Source organism: Dipodomys merriami, unplaced genomic scaffold (assembly GCF_024711535.1).
Source record: "Dipodomys merriami isolate MVZ:Mamm:240054 unplaced genomic scaffold, mDipMer1.0.p SCAF_60, whole genome shotgun sequence".
Taxonomy (NCBI): Eukaryota; Metazoa; Chordata; class Mammalia; order Rodentia; family Heteromyidae; genus Dipodomys; species Dipodomys merriami.
Window position 1 is genome coordinate 4,881,250 of NW_027206180.1, and position 20,105 is coordinate 4,901,354.

Genomic DNA, 20,105 nt, shown 5'->3' on the forward strand with positions numbered 1-20,105 from the left:
CCCCTGCCCCGGAGCGGGAGGTTGTGGGCTCTACCAGCACTGGCGGCCAGGGCGACCCTCGGCAGGCTGCTCGTGAGGTCACAGCTCTAGCAGTGCATTGGGTATTTTACTGGGTGCTTGGCGTGACTCAGTTCCACTGGGAAGGTTGGATGTAGGACCCTTGTTTGAAAGTCTGGGACAACTTAAAGGGAGAAAACTTTTATAATGTGGGGCTGGGAGACACTGCTCTTCTATCACATGCCATCATTTGTTAATATCACGCTCAGTTTTGACTCTGGGTTTGATGGAAGCCCCTTGCTTGACAGAAATAAGCCAGCTAGAGGAAAAATAGCATAGAAAACGACATGAAGTTTACATACAGGAATATTCTGTGGGAAGCAGAGTCAGTGTCTCCCAAGAGCATAAAGGCTTCCTAAGTTAAAAACAACACAACCAAAAATTATCCAGACATGGCCGAGTGCGTCCATATCCCCAGCATGTAGTGGACTCAGGCAGGAAAAGACAGTATTTGAAGGTAGCTTTGGCTACATATTATATATTGTTTTTCCCCCTAATGAACATCAGAACCTACCCACATTATTCATGCATGGGAATATTCTTCATAATTCTAAGTGTGGACAGGAGAGGGGGGGAAGGGGGAGAGTGTGTGTGTGTTGTGTGTTCGGAGGGGGAGGTGTCTGGGAAGATGGTCCTGGGGCTTGAACCCAAGGCCTCGGCACTATCTCTGAGGTTTGGTTTTGCTTTGTTTTTGCTCAGAGCTAGCACTCTACCGCTTAATCCCCAGCTCCACTTCTGGCTTTCTGTTGTTTAATTAGAGATAAGGGTCTCATAGACTTTTCTCTCCCAGGCTGGTTTCGAACCATGACGATCCTCAGATCTCAGCCCCCTGAGTAGCTAGGATGACAGGTGTGAGCCACCGGCCACCTGGCTCTCAGCATTGGTTTTTAGCTAGCCGCCCCATGGCCCCTTCTTACCTCTGGAAGTTAGCTATTTAATGTCTCCCCTCTTCCACATTACAAATGGTTGGATGACTCAAGCGGACCCCTAGGTGAATGCTAAGATGTGTGCTGGCATGCTTTCTCATGCAGAAGAGGTATTTGTGAGGTGTCTGCACGCAGATATTGACAATACACCTCCAGGCAAAAAGAAAAAAAACTCGTAACATTTCATTCAGCTAAAGGAGAATGAATCTCAATCTTGCAGTGTTTAACTTTGGCAGGACTGAAGAAACCATTTACAAAAGTCCTTTCTGTTGTCTGAAAGCACTCTAAAGACAGATGGAGCCCCGCAATGCTGGTATCTATTCTAATTTACATGGAGCAGTTTGCCGTGATCTATTAGTTGGACAAAAATCTGTACCACTATCAACTTGGTTGTTTTTTATTTTTCTCTTTCCCAGGCAGCCACAGGCAAAAAAAGAAAAGAAAAGGAACCAAATAATTTATATAAATAATTACTTTATCAAGTGCATATACCCAGTGAAGGTTCAATTGTTAAATCATTCATGATGTATCTAACAGCTGGCTGAAGTAGCAAGCTGGGTGAATTGTCTCTCCAGGAAGGAAACAGAGCAAGTGAGAGAAATAGGCTTCCTGATGCTGGGCCGAATTTCCCAGGGTTCTATAGGGCTGCTGCAATTCTAGAACACAAGGCTTTCTGAGTGGTGGGGGACATGATACAAAGGTTTTATTCATGTTACTCGAAGCCATTACTGTCAGGATGATCTGTTGATGTTAGGCTCATCTGCTTCAGAGCAATACCATTTAGTAAAAAAAAAAAAAATCAGAATGTGTATCCTTTGATCAACACCCAAAGCACACCTGTAGGACAGGTAGGGGCCATCTGATTCAGGTGCAACCTGCCAGAAGAAGGGAGTCATTTGGAAATGCCCAGGGAGGTCCAGTCTGATTTCTTTGGTGTAACTTTCAAAAACCACCAGAGCAAAGCAGAGTGCTACCATAGCTCATGCCTGTAATCCTAACTACTCAGGAGACCGAGACCTGAGGACTGAGATTTGAAGCCAGCCCGGGCAGAAAAGTCTGTGAGACTCTCCATCTTCAATTAACCAGTTAAAAAGCTAGAAGTGAAGCTGTGGAATCAAGTAGCAGAATACTAGCCTTGAGCAAGCAAAGCTCCGAGAGACAACACCCAGGCCCTGAGTTCAGGCTCCAGTACTGGTGCAGTGCGCATACGCCAGGAGAATGGTACTTCCCCCCAACCTTCCCCCCCTTCCATTTTGGATCCACAGTAGTTTGGGGAAGCCAAGTGCTTAGACAAGAACAACCCTTCCAAAAAGATTTTCAAACAATTGAAGGATTCCTCTCTGGTCTATGTTGGGGGCAGAGGAAGGTGGGCATGGTACGGGACTGAATGCAGGAGTGGTAGCAGTAGGCTGGTCCTCTTAAAAGGTAAAGCACGGCAAAGCACTTTCTGTCAATGCTGTTACAGGGCCCCCCGCGTTCCCAGGGAATTCCCGAGGAACAACTGCAGGGCTGCTCCTCAGAAGCATGCGCCTCCACCTCGCGCTCTGGCTGTGCGCGCAGCCAGTCCCAGGATGGCAGAGTTTATTGTTTTAATATCTGTCTCAAACAAAGCAAACACATCCTCGAGTGACTCCTTATCTGTCATACATATTTCTGTGACAGAAATATCAAGACAAATAAGATGTTCTGGGGCATCCCGTGGGATGGTAGTCTTCGCAATTGGAAGTTTTTTGTTGTTTTTGTTTTTAATACAGAGCCAAGACCTCCATCTCAAAAAAAAAAAAAAAAAAAAACAATGAGAACCTCTCTGATCTGCATGGAATTTAATTGAAAAAAGATATAGTGCCAAGAGAAATAGAGACAGTAGGCACTTGGGAGAAGTTTCCTTGCAGAAAGTTCCCTTTAAAAGACTTTAAAGGTGCCCCGTGCTGGTGGCTCACCCCTAAAATCCTAGCTACGCAGGAGGCTGAGATATAAAGATTGTGGTTCAAAGCCAGCCTGGGCAGGAAAGTCTGAGAGACTCTTATCTCCAGTGAACCACCAGAAAACTGAAGTGGAGCTGTGGCTCAAGTGGTAGAGCGCTCTCCTTGAGCTGAAGAGCGCAGGCCCAGAGTTCAAGCCCTGCAGCCGACAAAAAAGAAAAAAAAAGAAAAAAAAAGAATTTAAAGGGTGAGGGAGCAACTAGCTGTTATTTCCTGGAAAGAAAGAAAAAAAAAGAAGCAATAGCAAAGTGAGCTATGATTCTGACTCAAAGTAACGAGACATGGATGGAGAAGTTGGGGAGGTTGAAAACACAAATAAACCTGTTCCAAACAGTGTCATCCAGGTGAGATGAAAGAGTTCATGTCAGAGCCAGCAAAACCAACTTAAAACTTACTTGGTAATAAATCAGAGGTATAATGGGAGGTGGAGATAATCAAGCTATGTTTATACATATATATGTATATATTTCATATACATGTTATATATGTCTCATATTTGTATGAGGAAATATCAGTGATGTCCACCACTGACATAAATTTTGTTAAAAGTATATATGAAAAAGTATCTGAATATATATGAAATCTATCATTTAACATGATGAAACTATTGTAAAAGATAGTTAGCTATCACATATCTATGAAAATGTCACAATAAAATCCATCATTGAGGGGCTGGGAAGGTGGCTAGTGGTAGAGCGCTTGCCTTGCATGCATGAGGCCCTGGGTTCGATTCCTTAGCACCACATAAGCAAAAAAGAAAAAAGCCAGAAGTGGCACTGTGGCTTAAGTGGTAGAGTGCTTGCCTTGAGCTGAAGAGCTGAGGGACAGTGCCCAGGCCCAGAGTTCAGACCCCACGACTGGACTCCCCCCAAAAAAATCCATCATTGACATAATCAAACTGTTATGTATGTATACATGAAAAATTATATGAAAAATATGCATGTATATGAAATCTAACCATTTAACATGGTTGAACTTTTCATTTTTTTGTCTCTCATAGGGCCTGGGCACTGTCCCTGAGCCCTCTACCACTCTGAGCTACAGCGCCACTTCTGGTTTTCTGGTGGTTCATGGGAGATAAGAATCAGTCTCATGGACTTCCCTGCCTGGGCAGCTTTGAGCCAGGATCCTCAGATCTCAGCCTCCTGGTTAGCTGGGATTACAGGTGTGAGCCACCAGCACCCGGTCAACAGAACTGTTTAATATATATCTATATCTATATAGATATATAATAGGTATGAAAATGTCACAAAGAAACCCATCATTTCATTAAATTCCCATGTGCCGACATAAAAGTTGGGAAATATGCTATATTTGAGGACTGTTGTAATGTGTGTGTACACACACACACACACACACACACACACAGTAAAGTGATGAATAAATCAGTGTGTGCTAGACCCCCGGGAAGTCAAGGCAGGAAGAGTGCGTCAAAAGGGATGGGGGTGGCCTGGGGGCTCACGGTGGGTGGGGGCGGCCAGAGCACTGGGCCCAGCTTTGGCTCACCGAGTGAGCCGCGTGTCCACGTGCTGGGAACATGGTACCAGGCAGAGCCCCACACACGGTGAGTGTCTTACAAACCTCCCAGTCTGAGGACTCAGCACAGAGAGCCCTTGGCGGCTGGGCGAGTCTCTCTAGAATGCCACACCATGGTAGAAGCAGTAATACTTCATTCCTAAGGGAGACTCAAGCGGCCATGGAGACAGGGGCTGAGTTTCCCATTGGGTTGCACCTCGCACATAGACATGCCCAATGAAACTGTTGGCACCTGTGAAACGCTATCCTGAAAGGCCTGGCTTGTCTAAGCAGCGCCCTCCACACGGGCTAGGTGGAGACCTGTGTGTGTGTGTGTGTGTGTCTGTGTCTGTGTGTCTGTGTGTCTGTGTGTCTGTCTGTCTTCTCTAGAAGCTAGAATGTCACCTGAATTTTGTAAAGATGTGAAGCTAGGCATTTCCAACTCTCTTCCCACCAAAGGAGTGCTGAAGTGATGGAAGGGAGGAGGGAATTACTACAGAGAAAATGATCATGGGAGCCTGGGCAAGTGTCTGCCATGACGCTGGCCTGGAGATGTGGGCAGGTAGCAGCAGGGACTGTTCCTCAGGTTGCTGATTGCTTTTCTTTTCCCCATAGGTCCAAAACCCAGGACTTGAACCCCATGCCTGCCTCTTTCACTCATTGGCTAGCGTTCTACCAACTGGGTCATGCCTCCAACTCCCGGTTCTCTGATTGGAAGGATCCAGTTCTGAAGAGTTTATTTTGGTCCAGCCAGGGCTGTCAGAGGTCTGGGGAAGGTAAGAGGCTGTGAGGTCTTGGGAAGCAAATGGGGTTGTGGGGAAGGATTCATCATTTTTGTCCCAGGAAACTGAGGCAGGTCTTTTGTATCAGAATAAAACTGCCACACTGAAATTTTCATTGTGTGAGCAAAACTAAGGATTGGTGTGTCTAGGCCAAATTGTTGTCTCTTTTTTTTTTTTGTAAATTAAATTATCTGTAAATAGTTGTACAAAGGAGTTGCCATTTAACAAAGCAGTGTATGAGTACAATTCATCTTGATTAGTGTCAGGATGTTCCTTTAATATGTCCCTTTTTATGTAGCAACCTGATACCCTTTGTTTTGTAATGTGATGACATGATTGGAATGCAGAAGTTCCTTTTTGCGTCTTAAGAAGCCAAGTCAAGTAAGAGTAAGGGGCTGAGACAGATGTCGGTGAACATTTGCCAGGTCAGCTGAATCTGGCCCACGGATAGTTTTTTTGTCAATAAAGTTTTATTAGAACATAGCCAGACCTATTCCCATCTATACAGGTGGCTAGATGTGTAGTGGCAAGAGATCACATGACCTCTACAGCCTTCTAATGACAAATTCTAGCCAAGCCCTGCCCAGATATAACAGATAGGCAAGAGGATGAGGAGGGGAGATGAAGGCAGTGCTCCAGTGCTCCAGCCCAGCACGGTCCCGTCCAGCAGCACTGGATCCCGGGAGCACTCGCTCTGCTCTGCCCTGCCAGCCAGCGCTAGGATCCCAGTGTGCCGCTGTGTCTACACTCAGGGGCGTGGGGCGTTCTTCAAGGACCCAGAGAACGCAAGTGATCTCAGATAAGGCCCTTAACCTCTTGGTGTTTAAAATGCCCTCACGAGAAAAAAGCATTAAAAAAAAAAATCACCTCGTCATTTCAAGTGTAAGATTAAGATACGTATGGCCAATTAGGACCTTGCAGCATTGGGCGGAAACCCCAACATTGAAATAATCAAGGTAAGTCTTACCATTTTTTTCCCCTAGTACTGGTATTGGGAGTCCCGAACCATGTGAACCACAGACCTCTCTCTCTATGCCTGGGCTTTGAGCCTCCTATTTATGGTGCTGACGTAGCTGGGATGACAGGCATGAACCACTGAGCCCAACTTTTGGTTGAGTGATATGAGGCTTTTAACCCGACTGGCCTCAAACTGAGATCCTTTTTTGGTGCCTACGATTACAGACATAAGCCATTAAGCCCAGCCAGTACATCACGTTTTCATGTTTAATGCCATTTTCTAAGGGGAGGGAGGGGGAAGGGATAACCGTAGTATGAAAGATTACATTGCTGTGCTGAGTTATATCGGACCCTAAATCTCCAAAGGGGCGGGTAAATACATGTGAATGGTAACGACCATCCTGTCTTACGAGATATCTTGATGTTTTGTTCATCATGGATCTGTTTCTACTAACTGGGGCCTTTATCAAATTGCTTAAAGAATTACATACCTGGATTACACAGAGGTGTCTTTTACACCCTTTACATTTTTGTCTCAAGCTGAGAGGTCATCCTTGTATGCCTTGATCCCAACACTAGCCTTCTCCCTCCAGAAAGTATCCCAAGAAGCCGCCCTGGAGGCGGTGCCCAGCAAGGGAGGGAAGGAGGGAGCCAGCAGGACTTCCGCTCCACGTGTCTATAACCCCACGAACCCGTCTGCACACTTCCTCCGAGCCCGGCTTAGTCCACGTGACATTTCCTACATTGGGCAGAGGCAACGGGAAGCTGGGAATTAATTTAGGCCTTCAATCACAGAAACCAGTGGAAGTCCGACTCATTGCCTGAAAGTAGAACCGTGCAGGGTTTGATGGATGCAAGGTTCTGCCCCTTACACCGTGTTTTATGAATTCCGTACAACAGCAGCCATCAAACCTGCAACCGACGCAGCAATGAAAACCAAGCCCCTCCCATCGGACGCCGAGCTTCAGAGCAGTGAATGAGAGGAGGAAGGGCTGGCCGTGCATCTCTGACAACATTTCGGTTCTGAGCCTTCGCCCGCCGTGTCCGGTGCACAGCAGTGGTAGGAATTTCCGAGGTAAGTCACCTCCGTCACCCTTCACCTTTAGGACCTGACCCCACGAGGATCGAATGCTCTGCTGTGGCTTCCGTGAATCCACAGACACACTAGTGCGCATGACTGAGCATGGAAAATGACACTGAAGTTCTTCCTGCAAGGTATCTTTTTCTCTCTCCCTTTTCTCTTTTCAAATGGCGGCCTTACACCAAGGTGTAATTCAGCTGTTGAGGATAACGGTGTTATTTGGAGAAAGGGTTTGAGAGATGGCTGGGGTTGCAAGAGGGATATAGGTAGCGCCAGCCTTCTCTCTCCTCCACGTGAGGACGCAGGGAGGAATCGGGCCGTGAAGAAGCCCTCACCTGGCTACCTGGAGTCCCAATCTCCAGAATAGTGCAACCATAATAGCTCCAGCTCCCACCCTGGTGTTTTGTTACGGTGGTGTGGGCAGACCAAAAGAGGGCTATGCGGGAGGTTACTCCTCATGGAGTTTTTTGTTTTTTTCCTCAATTCTCAGTGATATTCAGAACAAACAACATGAGAAGATACATATTTGCTGACATAATTAATAATGGATAATGGCGTGTAAGCAAAGGCAGGTTGCCAGAATGTAAAATACATTTTTAATATCTTACGTTTTTTCATAGGTTGCTGCCACCGCTCAACTCCACCAGAACCCCTCCGTCAGCGTATGAGAAAAAACCTCAGAAGAGGAGCAGAAAGCAAGCATCTTGAAATTCCTGAGAGGTAAATGTCCCAATGACAATTGATAGGCAAAAGCCACTCATTAGCGGTAGAGGGGCATGCTGGGAAACACCTTGTGTAATCTTGTGGTTGGGACGTGGATGAGGAACCGGAAACACAAGGGTGGTGTTCACAGCGGCCTGCACGGGAGACATGAGGAGAAGACCTTGGGTGTCTGTGGAATGGCGAACCCATCCAACAAGGCCCTCTGGGAAACGGTCACGACGTTGTATGTGTGGCAAGCACATTATAGGTGTGTCCTTTCCGCTGGAAAAATTCAAGTATCTCCCCAGGCCATTGGAGGGGGAGGGTCTGTCTGTCTTCCTTTGACTCCTCATGGGGAAAAGGTGTATCAGTCCTAGGATGACATGGGGTTATTATTCTACCTGTGCGTGTGTGTGTGTGTGCACGTGTGTACATGCATGTATGCATGCTTCCCTGAGCAGGTTAACTTTTTTCTAATTTAAACCTACTCGTAATTGTGAGACAACAAAGCTGATTATGACTGTCTCTTGACCTAAATGGAATCACCTAGCTATGATTCAGAAGGGGCTGGTCATTCTTTGGTAGGATGTCTGAAGTAGATTGGGTGTGGGGGGGTCTCCATTTCCTTTGGCAGAGGTGTGATTTGTTCCTTACCTCCCTGGCTCTGACTCCGGAGCTGATACTGATGTTGACAGCCATTCAGTGAGTGCCCTTACTCTAGAAAACAGGTGGAACTGGTTTGTACAAAGTAGCCATCCTGCTTGTGTTCCTGGTGTTTTGTTCTGTAAGTTTGTCCAGAAGTAGGGCCAGTGTTTACTGTTTCGTGAGCCTGGTTAAAAACGTGGGTGTGCAAGTAGATATAATCTGAACTAGAGCTTTAAACCAGTTTGGAAAGGAGGAAATAATATGGCAGCCCTTTGGGTCAAACAGGAATACCTATTAACATCAGATCCTGGGGGAAATTTGTGTCCTTGGTCTTATTAGAAAGATTCACTTACGAGTGGGATAAAGTTACGCACTTGTATACACTTGCACACCTCCCAATACATTTATTTATAAGTCTGTAAACACATAAGATGCAAAACTGTGCATTCGATAGATTATATGCTTTAGTTCCAGGAAGACAGCTCCCAGACGCAACTCCAAATTAAAAGGGACATCTTCAAAGATGGCTAGGTTCTGAGAGGAAGAGCACTGTGAACTGCGAGCTTTCAACGCCAAGGCCCGGGACCCAAGCCCAGAGGACAACGATGCAAGGTAGCACCGTGCATCCCCGCAAAGGGAGGCCTTTCCCCTGGCCCACTGCATTACAGAGAGGAGGGGGAGAGAGGAAGAGCTGGAGAGGAGAGAGAAAAGACAGGGAGGGAAGAGCTGGAGAGAGAGAGGAGAGAACGTAGAAGATGGAGGAGCTAGGAGACGGGATGGGGGAGAGAAGATGAGGGAGGTGAGAGGAAAACGAAGAGGGGAGGAGCAAGGAGAGAGGTGAGAGGGGGAGAGAACACAGAGGAGTCTAGGAGGGAGGTGAGAGATGAGGGAAAACCAAGGAGAGATGAGAGGGAGAAGAGGGAAGAGCCCGAGAGAGAAGGGAGAGGGAGAGGAGAAGACAGGGAGGACCAAGGAGAGGGGAAAGAGAGAGGAGAAAGGAGAGACAGAAGATGAGACATGGGAGGAGAGAGAGTAGAGAAAGGAGATGAGAGGAGGAGGGGAGCAAGGAGAGAGGTGAGAGGGAAGACTTGGGAGGAGATGGAGAGAGAATACAGAGGAGGCTAGGAGGAAGGTGAGAAAGAGGGAAAGGAGAGATGAGAGAGGGGGAGAGCCCAAGGGGTGAGGAGAGGAGGAGACAGGAGAGAGAATACAGAGGAAGTAGGAGGGAGGTGAGAGGAAAAAGAAGAGGGGAGGAGCAAGGAGAGAGAGAGGGGGGGAGAGAACACAGAGGAGTCTAGGAGGGAGGTGAGAGAGAGGCAAAGGAGAGAAGAGGGAAGAGCCTGAGAGGAGAAGACAGGGAGGACCAAGGAGAGGGGAAAGAGAGAGGAGAGAATGTAGAAGATGGAGGAGCTAGGAGACGGGATGGGGGGGAGAGATGAGAGACAGGAGAGTGAGTGGGGGGGAGATGAGAATACAGAGGAGTCTAGGAGGGAGGTGAGAGAGAGGGAAAGGAGAAGAGAGGAAGAGCCCAAGGGGTGAGGAGAGAAGGAGACAGGAGAGAGAATACAGAGGAAGTAGGAGGGAGGGGAGGAGCAAAGAGAGAGGGAGGTGAGAGAGAGGGGAAGAGAAGAGAGACAGAAGATGAGACATGGGAGGAGAAGAAAGGGGTGGGAGGGAGGAGAGAGAGAGGGGAGGAGACAGGAGAGAGAGTACAGAGGAGGCTAGGAGAGATGAGAGAAGACAGGGAAGAGCCTGAGAGAAAGGGAGAGAGGAAGAGACAGGAGAGAGAGAGATGAGACACAGGAGGGAGGACCTAGGAGAGAGAGAAAGATGAGAGAGAATACAGAGGAGTCTAGGAAGGAGGTGAGAGGGAAGAGCCCGAGAGAAGGGAGAGGAGAGGAGAGGAGAAAGAGGAGGAGACATGAAAGGAGATAGAAGACAGGACCAGAGGGAAAAGAAAGAAGGGAGAAGATGAGAAAGGGAGGAGATGGGAGGAAGGAGAGGGAAAAAGAGGAGAGAAGATGAGACAAAGGGAAGAGTCAGAGAGGAGAGGGGAGAGAGGAAAGGGAGGGGCTAGGAGAGGGGAACACGGGGAGGTGAGAGGGAAGAGAAATAGAGAAAGAAAGGAGGGGAGGGATGAGGAAAGAAGTAAACAGAAGACTTGGAAGAGAGAGAGGAGAGGCTAGAGAGGAGGGCAGAAAGAGAGAAGACAGGGAGGAGCTGGGAGAGGGGAAAGGGAGAAAAGAGTTGAGAGGGAAGAGCCAGAGAAGGGGACTGGGGGGTGGAGATGGGAGGAGAGAGAGAGGTGAGGAGAGGGATGAGCAGACAGGGAAGAGAGAGGAAAGAAGGAAGGCATAGCTGATAAATGAGAACAATAAAAGTTGAGTTCTAACAAAATGGTGAAACAAATGATCCATACAACTTGGGGGGGGGGATAAAGAGGAGGGGGAGAGGGTAACAAGTTAGACAAGAAATGTACTCTTACCTTATGTAACTGTAGCCCCTCTGCACTTCACCTTGACAATAAAATTGAAAACTAATTTTGAGTTCTGTCACCTATATACTATAGGTCAGATGATGTCATTGACAAAATGACGCTGTGAACACACACTATAGTACAGTTTCTATAATCATTACAGACTTCTAAACCCTGGGAAAGTATGTATGCACATATGTTTTTATGTCTCTCTGCAAACCAACATTGCTACTTAGATTTTCAATAATAAAAGTACAAATTGGGCGCTAATAATTTTTTCTTCAAAGAGCCACGCTGTAGACCATTTTTTGTTTAACAAACTCTTACAAAATATGCCTTATAAACTGGGCACGGGTAGATTTTGCCCTTTGGCTTTAACTCTGCCGACCGTGAGTTAGACCCGCTTGGCACATACCCCGATTCGCTCCAGAACAGCTCTATGACTACCAATCTGCACCTCTTCTTTTTTCTTTTGAGGCGTGGTCTGTGTTCACGTCTATAAGGAAAACTTGCACCATCCACGTCATATGATCACCCCAAGCCACGTAATCAGCACGGCAACCAGTCATCCCGCAGGACTGATGAGCGTACCATCAACCAAAACAGTCACTGCCTTGTGCAGCCCACCAGGGAGAGAAGCGTTTGCTCCAGATATTTCTACACAGCGACAACAGGGGAAAGGAACACTCAAGCACACAACCATAGACCCTTCTCCTTCCAAAACAAATTATCCTTGACAAGGAGAAAAGGAAGGGCAAGGAAAGGAATCGTCTAGGCTTAGAATGGAACACACCCAGCTTCCAAAAAGCCTACGCTACCGGCTACCATCGCTGCAAAACAAGCACTCCAGTACCTACCTGGCGCAGGTGTGGAGAGAATTAAGGGAGGATGGGAGCATGCGCAATAGCATCAGGAGCCAGGTGCACACACATTCTCAGGCCCCCGGGGCGGGGGGTGGTGGTGGGGAATACAGTTTTCCATACATTCAGAAAGAACCACCAATGGCCTAGACTGTCAGGTTTTGGCTTCTCACACCCAGCCCCCGCCCACCACCAAAAAAAAAAAAAATACAAAACACGTTTCACTTAACCAGCACCAGAACTTCTGTGGACGATGAGCCCAACTGGCTGGCAGAACTCCACTGCCCGTCCCCATGTCCTGAAACTTTCAGGAAACGAGGGGGTGGGTTAGGTCCCCTTCACGATTCTCTCTCCCGTGACAGCTCACACGGTGGGGTGGGGGTGGGGGTGTCTGGTTTTGCAGGATTGTGCGCATGATCTAGTCTCTCACCCCCCCCCCCCCCCGTGAAGATGAGAACTTCCACGCTCTCGTTCCCGAGACCCACCTGCTCTTCTCGAAGCCCCCCACTACGACTCACTCACTTTCGAATACAGACCCTGCTGGACATCTATGGAATCGTCTCAGGACTACACACACAAAGCCTGGGCTATGCCCGGGGAGGAGGGGGAGGCGCAGATTGAGCTTCAATTCTTCAATCTGCTCTGGGAATGGGGGCCATTTTCGGTTTTTCCACCCCAACACCTGCCTTTAAAACAGAGAGAGGGAAACTCCCTTTTCAAAACCAACTTTCGACCCCAGCTCCCTCCGTCTCCAGTACCTCTCATTACAGTCACCCAACAAAGGACAGTACAGACTTGCAAAGGGATCATGAGCCATCTACTGCCCCCCCGTTTCCCACAGCGGGGAACCCCACGGGATTGGCGGGTGCCATCAGACTAGCTCACGGGCTCAACGCATTTTCATAATCATGTGCAGAGCTGTAACAGAAGGCAAGCAAGGAGCTCTAGCTTTCCACCTTCCCTTGGCATTCCGCCCTCCCCTCCCCTGCCCTCCCCTCCCCCTGCCCCAGCCAAGGCCCCCAGTATCCGCCCCTTGTACTCAATGCTTGCGTGTCTACCGAGCATGGCTCAAATATTGGGGGCGTGAGGGTTCTGATGCAGATGGGGTACAGGCAGAGGGTTCTGGATGTTAAGGCATCGGGTTGAACAGACATGCTTCTATGAAAGTCCACCTTACCGAGAGCCATGGGGAGGGGAGGGTGGACGGGAGGCGGGGGGGCGGGCGGGGGGACGAAGGGAGGAGCAGAAACTAAACATGGCAGGGCGCAAGGCGATGGGGCTGAGATTCATGGCACAAAAACAGAAAGGGAGCCACGGCCGTGGGCTTACTTGCGGAAGTGTATACAAGTGAACTGGGGGTACTGTACATGGAGGATCCCTCCTGGTTGGCCTGGCACAACAGAACCGTGCCTGCGAGAGAGAGAGAGAGACAGAGAGAGACGGAGAGAAGAGAGATGGTATCTGGTTTGGGAACAGATTTGCTACACCTCCAAGATCACCGCCATGCAAACGAGAAGAGGCAGAGAAATGGAAACACAGCCGTATCCCACAGCGTGAGACAGAGACACACCCCCTGGGAGACCCCCCCCCCATTTGCTTCAGCTCAAGGAACCCAATGCAAAACCACCCTCAGTCCCCCCCTCCCCCCCCCACCGAGTTGACATCAGGACTCGCCACTGGGGAATCTGATGGATCCAATGTCAAAGCAGCAATGGAAGGGACCGGACACACTCAAGACCCAGACAGCGAGACTGACTCCCGACACGCCTTGGCTGTGTGATCTCGAGAAAGTCACTGTTCCTCTCTGTGCTTCAGTATTTCTCATCTGGAACACAGGGTCCAGTATACCTACCTCGGACAGATGCGGCCACCCAGCCGTGGCTGGCCTGTAATCATGACTCAGTTAATGACTAGGCCTAGGTGATGGAAGGTTGGGAGAAGAGAACTCTCCCCTCGCCCTATCCTCAGGCTTTGGACTTTACACACAGCACCAGTTAGCTCTTCAGGGGAAGAACACTGGGCACAGGTTCGATCCCTGTGACCCCCGCTGGACTGACCCCTCCTCACTCACTCTGCCCTGCTTTGAGCCACCGCCCACTCCAAGGAGGAGCTGGGGGGGGGTCTGCCATCTTCAGGATATCAATCCAATCCCACTGCTGTCAAGTGCAAACTCAAAAGACTTTTGGAAAGACGACGATGAGGGACGTTTTAGGAGTCTGTGGCTCATTAGAGATGCGGGAAATGCTTTCTCGGGGCTTCTGTTCTCTTCCCAGCCTGCCTAAGATCAATTGCCTCCATTTATTTTGGAATTCCACCATCATCGCTGCAGTGAAGGGGGAAAAAAAAGCCTCCCACAGGAAGAAACCTATCTTCCAAGCACCCCGCCCCCCGCCCCAAGCTCTACAGTCCTTCCGGATCTTCCCCAGGGTTAAGACTGAGGTCAAAATTCTCCCTATGGAGAGACCAGAAGATGTACCCTGTCCAGTCCAGATGTACCCTGGCCTGCACTCCACCCTTCTCCAGGTACTGAAGGGGTCATCCCACTAGAGGGCCGCTGGGAAGTTCTTCCTCCCATCTATTCACCTCTCCTTGTTCCCTGTGCTGCTCTAGATTTGGTGGTTTCCAGATAAACACAAAGATCTGATGAGCATGGAAATTCCCCTTCCCCACTTCCCCTATGGCCATGTGGAACAGCTCTACCAGGAGAAGATGGACTGTTGCCAACTGTACACCTGTGTATACAGTTGGTCTATATCCCTGCTCTCCTCCTCAGTGGGTCCTGGAGGTGAGAGTGGCGTTGTGTCATCTCTGATCAAAAGTATCTGGATGGGGCAGGGCCTGTAATCCTGGCACTTGGGAGGTGGAGGCAGGAGGATTCCAAAGGCTACATCAGGAGACCCCATCACCAGCAAAAAAGAAAACAAACAGCAGAGTATGGACCTGTGTCAAAATCACGCCCAACCTTTGCTACGGCAGGCGGTAGCTCTTGGTTCACTTTCTACGTCATTCTAGAAATTCCATACAACGTGGTTTCACTGCTCCTCGGGGAACATTCTCAGATTTATTTTTTTTTGCCAGTCCTGGGTCTTGAACTCAGGGCCTGGGCACTGTCCCTGAGCTTCTTTTGCTCAAGGCTAGCGCTCTACCACTGGAGCCACAGTGCCACTTCCGGCCTTTGTCTGTGTATGTGGTGCTGAGGAATCGAACCCAGGACCTCATGCATGCGAGGCAAACACTTTACCACTAAGCCAGACTCCCAGCCTGCATTCTCAGAGCTGAGATCGTTGTGGGAATTCGAAGCAAATGAGTCAAGCCCTTCCTTCTCTCCTAACTCCCCAGGAGGAGGTTGGCCACCAGGAAGACAGGTAGTGATGACAAGTACCTTGTGTACCTGCACAGGCCTTCCTGGTGATTTTGCTCAGTGCTGGCCATCTTAGAGAAAGCCAAGCGCCCACAGGGCCTACAGCGAGCAGCCAGAGGGCCCCGACACTGACTGAGCTCCTAGACATCCTTGGTTAAAGTGCCACTTTTCAAGTGAGATCTGAAGTTCCTCAGGTTGCCTGAATTCCAAAAGGAAAATCATCTAATTGTAGCAAAACAAACAAAAAACCCCCACAAAACATCGCTAAGACATTTTGGGTTTGTTCAGCTAAAACACATGGGTCTATTTTCAATATCCTCAATGCAATTTAGAGAGTTTTCCCTAGGAACACCACACAGGTTCTGTCTAGAAAGCTAAACCTTCGCCACTCATAATGAAGCCTTTTGCTTTTTCTCCAAATTCTCCTTCTGCTGCAGGTCCTGAGGATCTGGACTGAAATAACCTCTTTGAATGCTCTCTTAGTCTCGTCAAAGAGAGAGAAAAAGAAAAACCCAACTTCATGCAATGAGTTTTGACCTTTGTGAAACAAAATCTACGATTGCCACAAGACTTGGTTTTTATTTTATCTAAAACACATCCTCTAATTTAATTTTCACACTGCCTATCATATGTTCTCTCGGTGTTGTGTGATCTTTTGCTTAAAAGGAAGCTTTTGAATTCTACAGAAACAAAGCATCAGAGAAAAACCCCAGTAATCTCCATGCATTGAAGGCAGGAGCAGATAATGGGTATTTGTTTTCAAAAAGTATGCCAAATAGTGAATAGTGTATCAGCAGCAGTAGTGCTTATAAAGCTGTGTTTACAGGGCCATTCCGTGCCTCGCTCAACACTGCATATACACAGCCTCCCAATGAATTCCCTGAACGGAATCGTCCATCTTGTTCCAATCTTTAACAGAGACCAGCCACCTTCAACCTCTGTGAACCAATGCCTACCATCCTGACTACCTCCTGTAGCATCCATATCTATTCTATGAAAGTCCTTGGAAGCCGGGCACCGGTGGCCCACGCCTGTCATCCTAGCTACTCAGGAGACTGATATCTGAGGATCGCGGTTCAAAACCAGCCCTGGGCAGGAAGTCTGAGAGACTCTTACCTCTAATTAACCACCAAGGAAAAAACACAACACAACAAAAAACCCAGAAAACCTAGGATGTAGAGTGGTGGCTCAAAGTGGTAGAGCAGTAGCCTTGAGCAAAAGAGCTCAGGGACAGCACCCAGGTCCTGAGTTCAAGCAGCCCCATGACAAAAAAAAAAAAAGAAAAGTCAGTCCTTGGAAACAAAGTCTGGCAAAGGGTTCAGCTCACCCCACCCAATGTGTAGCTAAGACAATTTTGGTATCATCTTTTCCTTGTTCAGAAGCTCCAGACTGGTTCTTCACATAGCTACTGGGGATGCTGTGATTTGATCAGAGTTGGAAAATGGGACGGGAGCTACGTCTTTTTGGTCTTGGCATTAGGCTAAACCCAACGGGAGATGAACTTCTTCCTATGACATGGAGTTCACAAGCAATAATGTCATAGAGTTTGACTTTAAGAATTGCCTCTTCCTTGTCTCCCTTCCCATAGTTGAAAATGGCCTCCTCTCTTCCCACTCTCAAGGAGGGAATGGTCTTTCTTTTAATTTTTTTTAAAAATCATACTCTTTAGGAAGTCATCCTACAGCCTGACAAAGGATCTGTTTACATATGATTCTACTTCCAGAGACAGACCACACACACACACACACACACACACACACACACACACTCTCTCTCTCTCTTCTACTTAGCACCTAGAAAAATACCTGACCTTAGAGAAATTAATAAATGTAGTTGAATTATTATAATAGTTTATTTTTAAAGGAACTATTAAAAAATTGTTTCACCTTAGCATGGTACTATTTTCCAACCAAGCTTTCTCCAAGGTGCCTTTCTGTGCTCTACCATAACGGGAAAATTTGCACACCTCCACACACCAGGTATTGTCTAGGATACTCATTTGCTTTTGCTTTTTTTCCCTGGTCTTCTTAGGATCAACCCATCTGGCTTTACTGGAAGCCTAGGTAACCTCTCAATCCACTGTCAGGCCCACCAATGAGCGTCTGGCGCTGCAAGAAAGACCAACCACTACACGGCAAAGATGACCTGAGCTGGTATAGAGCCTGCAGGGGACCAAGGAGTTTTGCAACATAAACCACAATCAGTACTCCAGACCCTGCAGCCACGCAAGGGCTGACACATTTGATGAGCATCAAACACGCTTTCTGCTTTCCCAGCAGCTCCTCCTCCTCCCTCCCCCCAAAAACTCTAGGGTCAATCTGACCTCTGAGGGACAAGAAGCCTAGAAGGAAAAAAAAAAAAAAAAAGCATTTCTACCTTCTACTCTACTGCCATCGAGTAGGTAAAGAACCTGGACTCAGACCAGCTGGTCACTGGCTTCCTTTCCCTCTAGGAAGTCTCGTCTGTATGCTCCTAACTTAAAGCACCTCTTCCTTTTGTAGACACTCCTAACTGGAATTGATCAGGTATCCTACCTGACTCTTTCCAGTCAAAAGCTTTATTATCCAGGAGGCAAGTCATTCTAAATGGAAAGCAAACAACGTAGTCCCTAATCCATTCTTCCCTTCTTGTCCAAGGCTTTGTTCTAAGGTAGAGTGGCTTTCAAAACAATTAAAAGCAGAGCTGGGTTTGCAGGTACTGGTCTGTAACCCCACCCCTTAGGAGGGAGGGTTAGGAGGGTGCTAGCTGGCCTGAGGGGGTGGGGGAAAGAAGAGATCTTATCTGAAAAACAAACTAAAAGCAAAAGGACTTTGGGTGTGCCTCCAGCTGTGGAGTGCTGGCTTCTTTATCAAGTGCTGGGCCTTGAACTCTGAAAATAATAAAGCAGGAAAATGGTCATCCAGGAAAGGCTGAACTGTGAGCCAGTGAAAACAGTCTACTGAAGCTTTCATCTACAAGCTGCTGCGGTTGCTTTTTTAAATCAAGCTATACTTTAGGAAATGGGGCGGGGGGGGGGGAGCGTGGACTACCTCCCTCCCACCGGAGTTTCTCATCATCATCTGCATCTTGAGATGTAGATGAACTCGAAGGCCCCCAAACAAGATCCCTGGGCCCAGCCCAGATCTCCCGATTCCCTGGGTCTGGGTGGAATTGAACCCCTGCACGTCTGACAAGCTTTCTGCTCATAGACGGGTCACGCTCTGAGAGAGGCCAGAGCCACAGAATGGCCGTGAGTTCCACTCTCCCCTAATCCAGGAGAGCTGAGGAACCCTGCAGACAGACTTCCGGGGCCTGCGCCTTCGTGGCTATTTTTGAATTGGGAAGCTGCAGTGCAGAGGCACTCTGGGGAAGGGCTAGGACAGGAGAAGCCAAGGCTGCCGGCTAGATCTGCTCCAGGCCTTCCTGCGCGTAACCCTCAATGGGTGGCCCTTGTGTCCATCATTCTTCACGCTGTGTCCTTGCCTCCGTAGTACAGTCAACAGAAGGAGTCCATTCATTCATTCATTCATTCATTCCTAGCACGAGGAACTCTGCCCAGCTCTGCAGGCAGGTCAAAAGCACCAGCTGCACAATCCTAGAGGCTGCATAAGGAAGACACTGCGCATCTCCACCCTCTGTTATGGATGCAGCCGCACCCCCCCCCCAAAACTCACAGGGGCAGCCCTAGCCCCATGGGAGCATGGCATGTGACAGCTTCAGGAGCGGCTATCCAAGGAAAGAGGTAAGAAGGGCAGACCCTGGAATCGCAGTATGACCCTCATCCTGTGAAGAAGAGACGTGACATAGACACGCAGGGAAGGAAAACCACAGGCGGAGACCACGAAGACGATCGTCCGTGCTAATCGCCTACAAACTAGGGAGAAGAGGCTTCAGGGGAGTCCGATCCTGTCCGCATCTTACCCCTGGACTATTATTCTCCAGGTATTTGAGAAGACAAGATTTTCTCTTATTGAAAACACTGAGACTATGATACATTGTTCTGGTAGCCTAAATACACACAGACAGACAGACAGACACACACACACACAACCATAAGGGTCCATACACAGGATCATACAAGCCTCAAATTCCTATTAGACTCCAAGGTCTGGAATGGCTGTTTTCTAATTGACAGATTTATCCATCAAAGCCCGGAGAAGTGGTGGCTGCTTTCCTACTTCCACATCTTCGCACATCACCAGACTAGCATGGCGCTAATCCACGTAAGGAAGTTCCCATAGCTAATCCCCAAAGGTTTGATGCCCGTCTGAGAGCTGTACTTCTCCTGCAGAACTCTGCCAGAGCTTCCGGTCCGGGGATCGTTTCCATGTGGGTACAGATGTTGCATGGAAATGCCGCGTTGTATGTTTAATTCTTATAAATCAAATCATGTGCTGATTGCAGCAGGAGATTTCCATGTTTAAAGGAGCCCTGAAGTGAATCTGTCTGTCTAAATAATTCATATTTGTAAGCCCTGATTTTCATAATACTCCAGAAGAAATACGTGGTGTCTTGTTCGATAGTTTTGTTTCGTTTTGTTTTCCCGTCTCCGCGCTTCTTATTTTGACAGAGTTTTAGGAACAGTTGCAAGAACAGTTCCAAGAATCTCTGCACAACAGCTTTTCTCTCCTTCCTTACTTGCTGTTTACAATTTTTAATGACTCACCCTTACTTTTCCCCCACACCCAATTTCTAAGTGATAACGGATAGGAAATGTAACAACAATAACACCTCCAAATTTGTCATACTGGCTATCTCGACAAAGGACCAGCCAGCCAGGCT

General features: G+C 48.1%; 1 protein-coding gene across 20 annotated transcripts in view; it reads right to left on the bottom strand.

The window, feature by feature from the left end:
- Rbfox1 (RNA binding fox-1 homolog 1) overlaps positions 1–20,105 on the bottom strand; it is a 1,026,253-nt gene that overhangs the window by 55,068 nt on the left and 951,080 nt on the right. For 17 of the 20 annotated variants that reach the window (XM_070003525.1, XM_070003535.1, XM_070003528.1 and 14 more), the window contains one exon: positions 13,313–13,393. The exons of the other annotated variants lie outside the window; for them this stretch is intronic. In XM_070003525.1, coding sequence (XP_069859626.1) covers positions 13,313–13,393 — 81 coding nt within the window. The remainder of the gene's footprint in view (positions 1–13,312; positions 13,394–20,105) is intronic. 20 annotated transcript variants of the gene reach the window in all.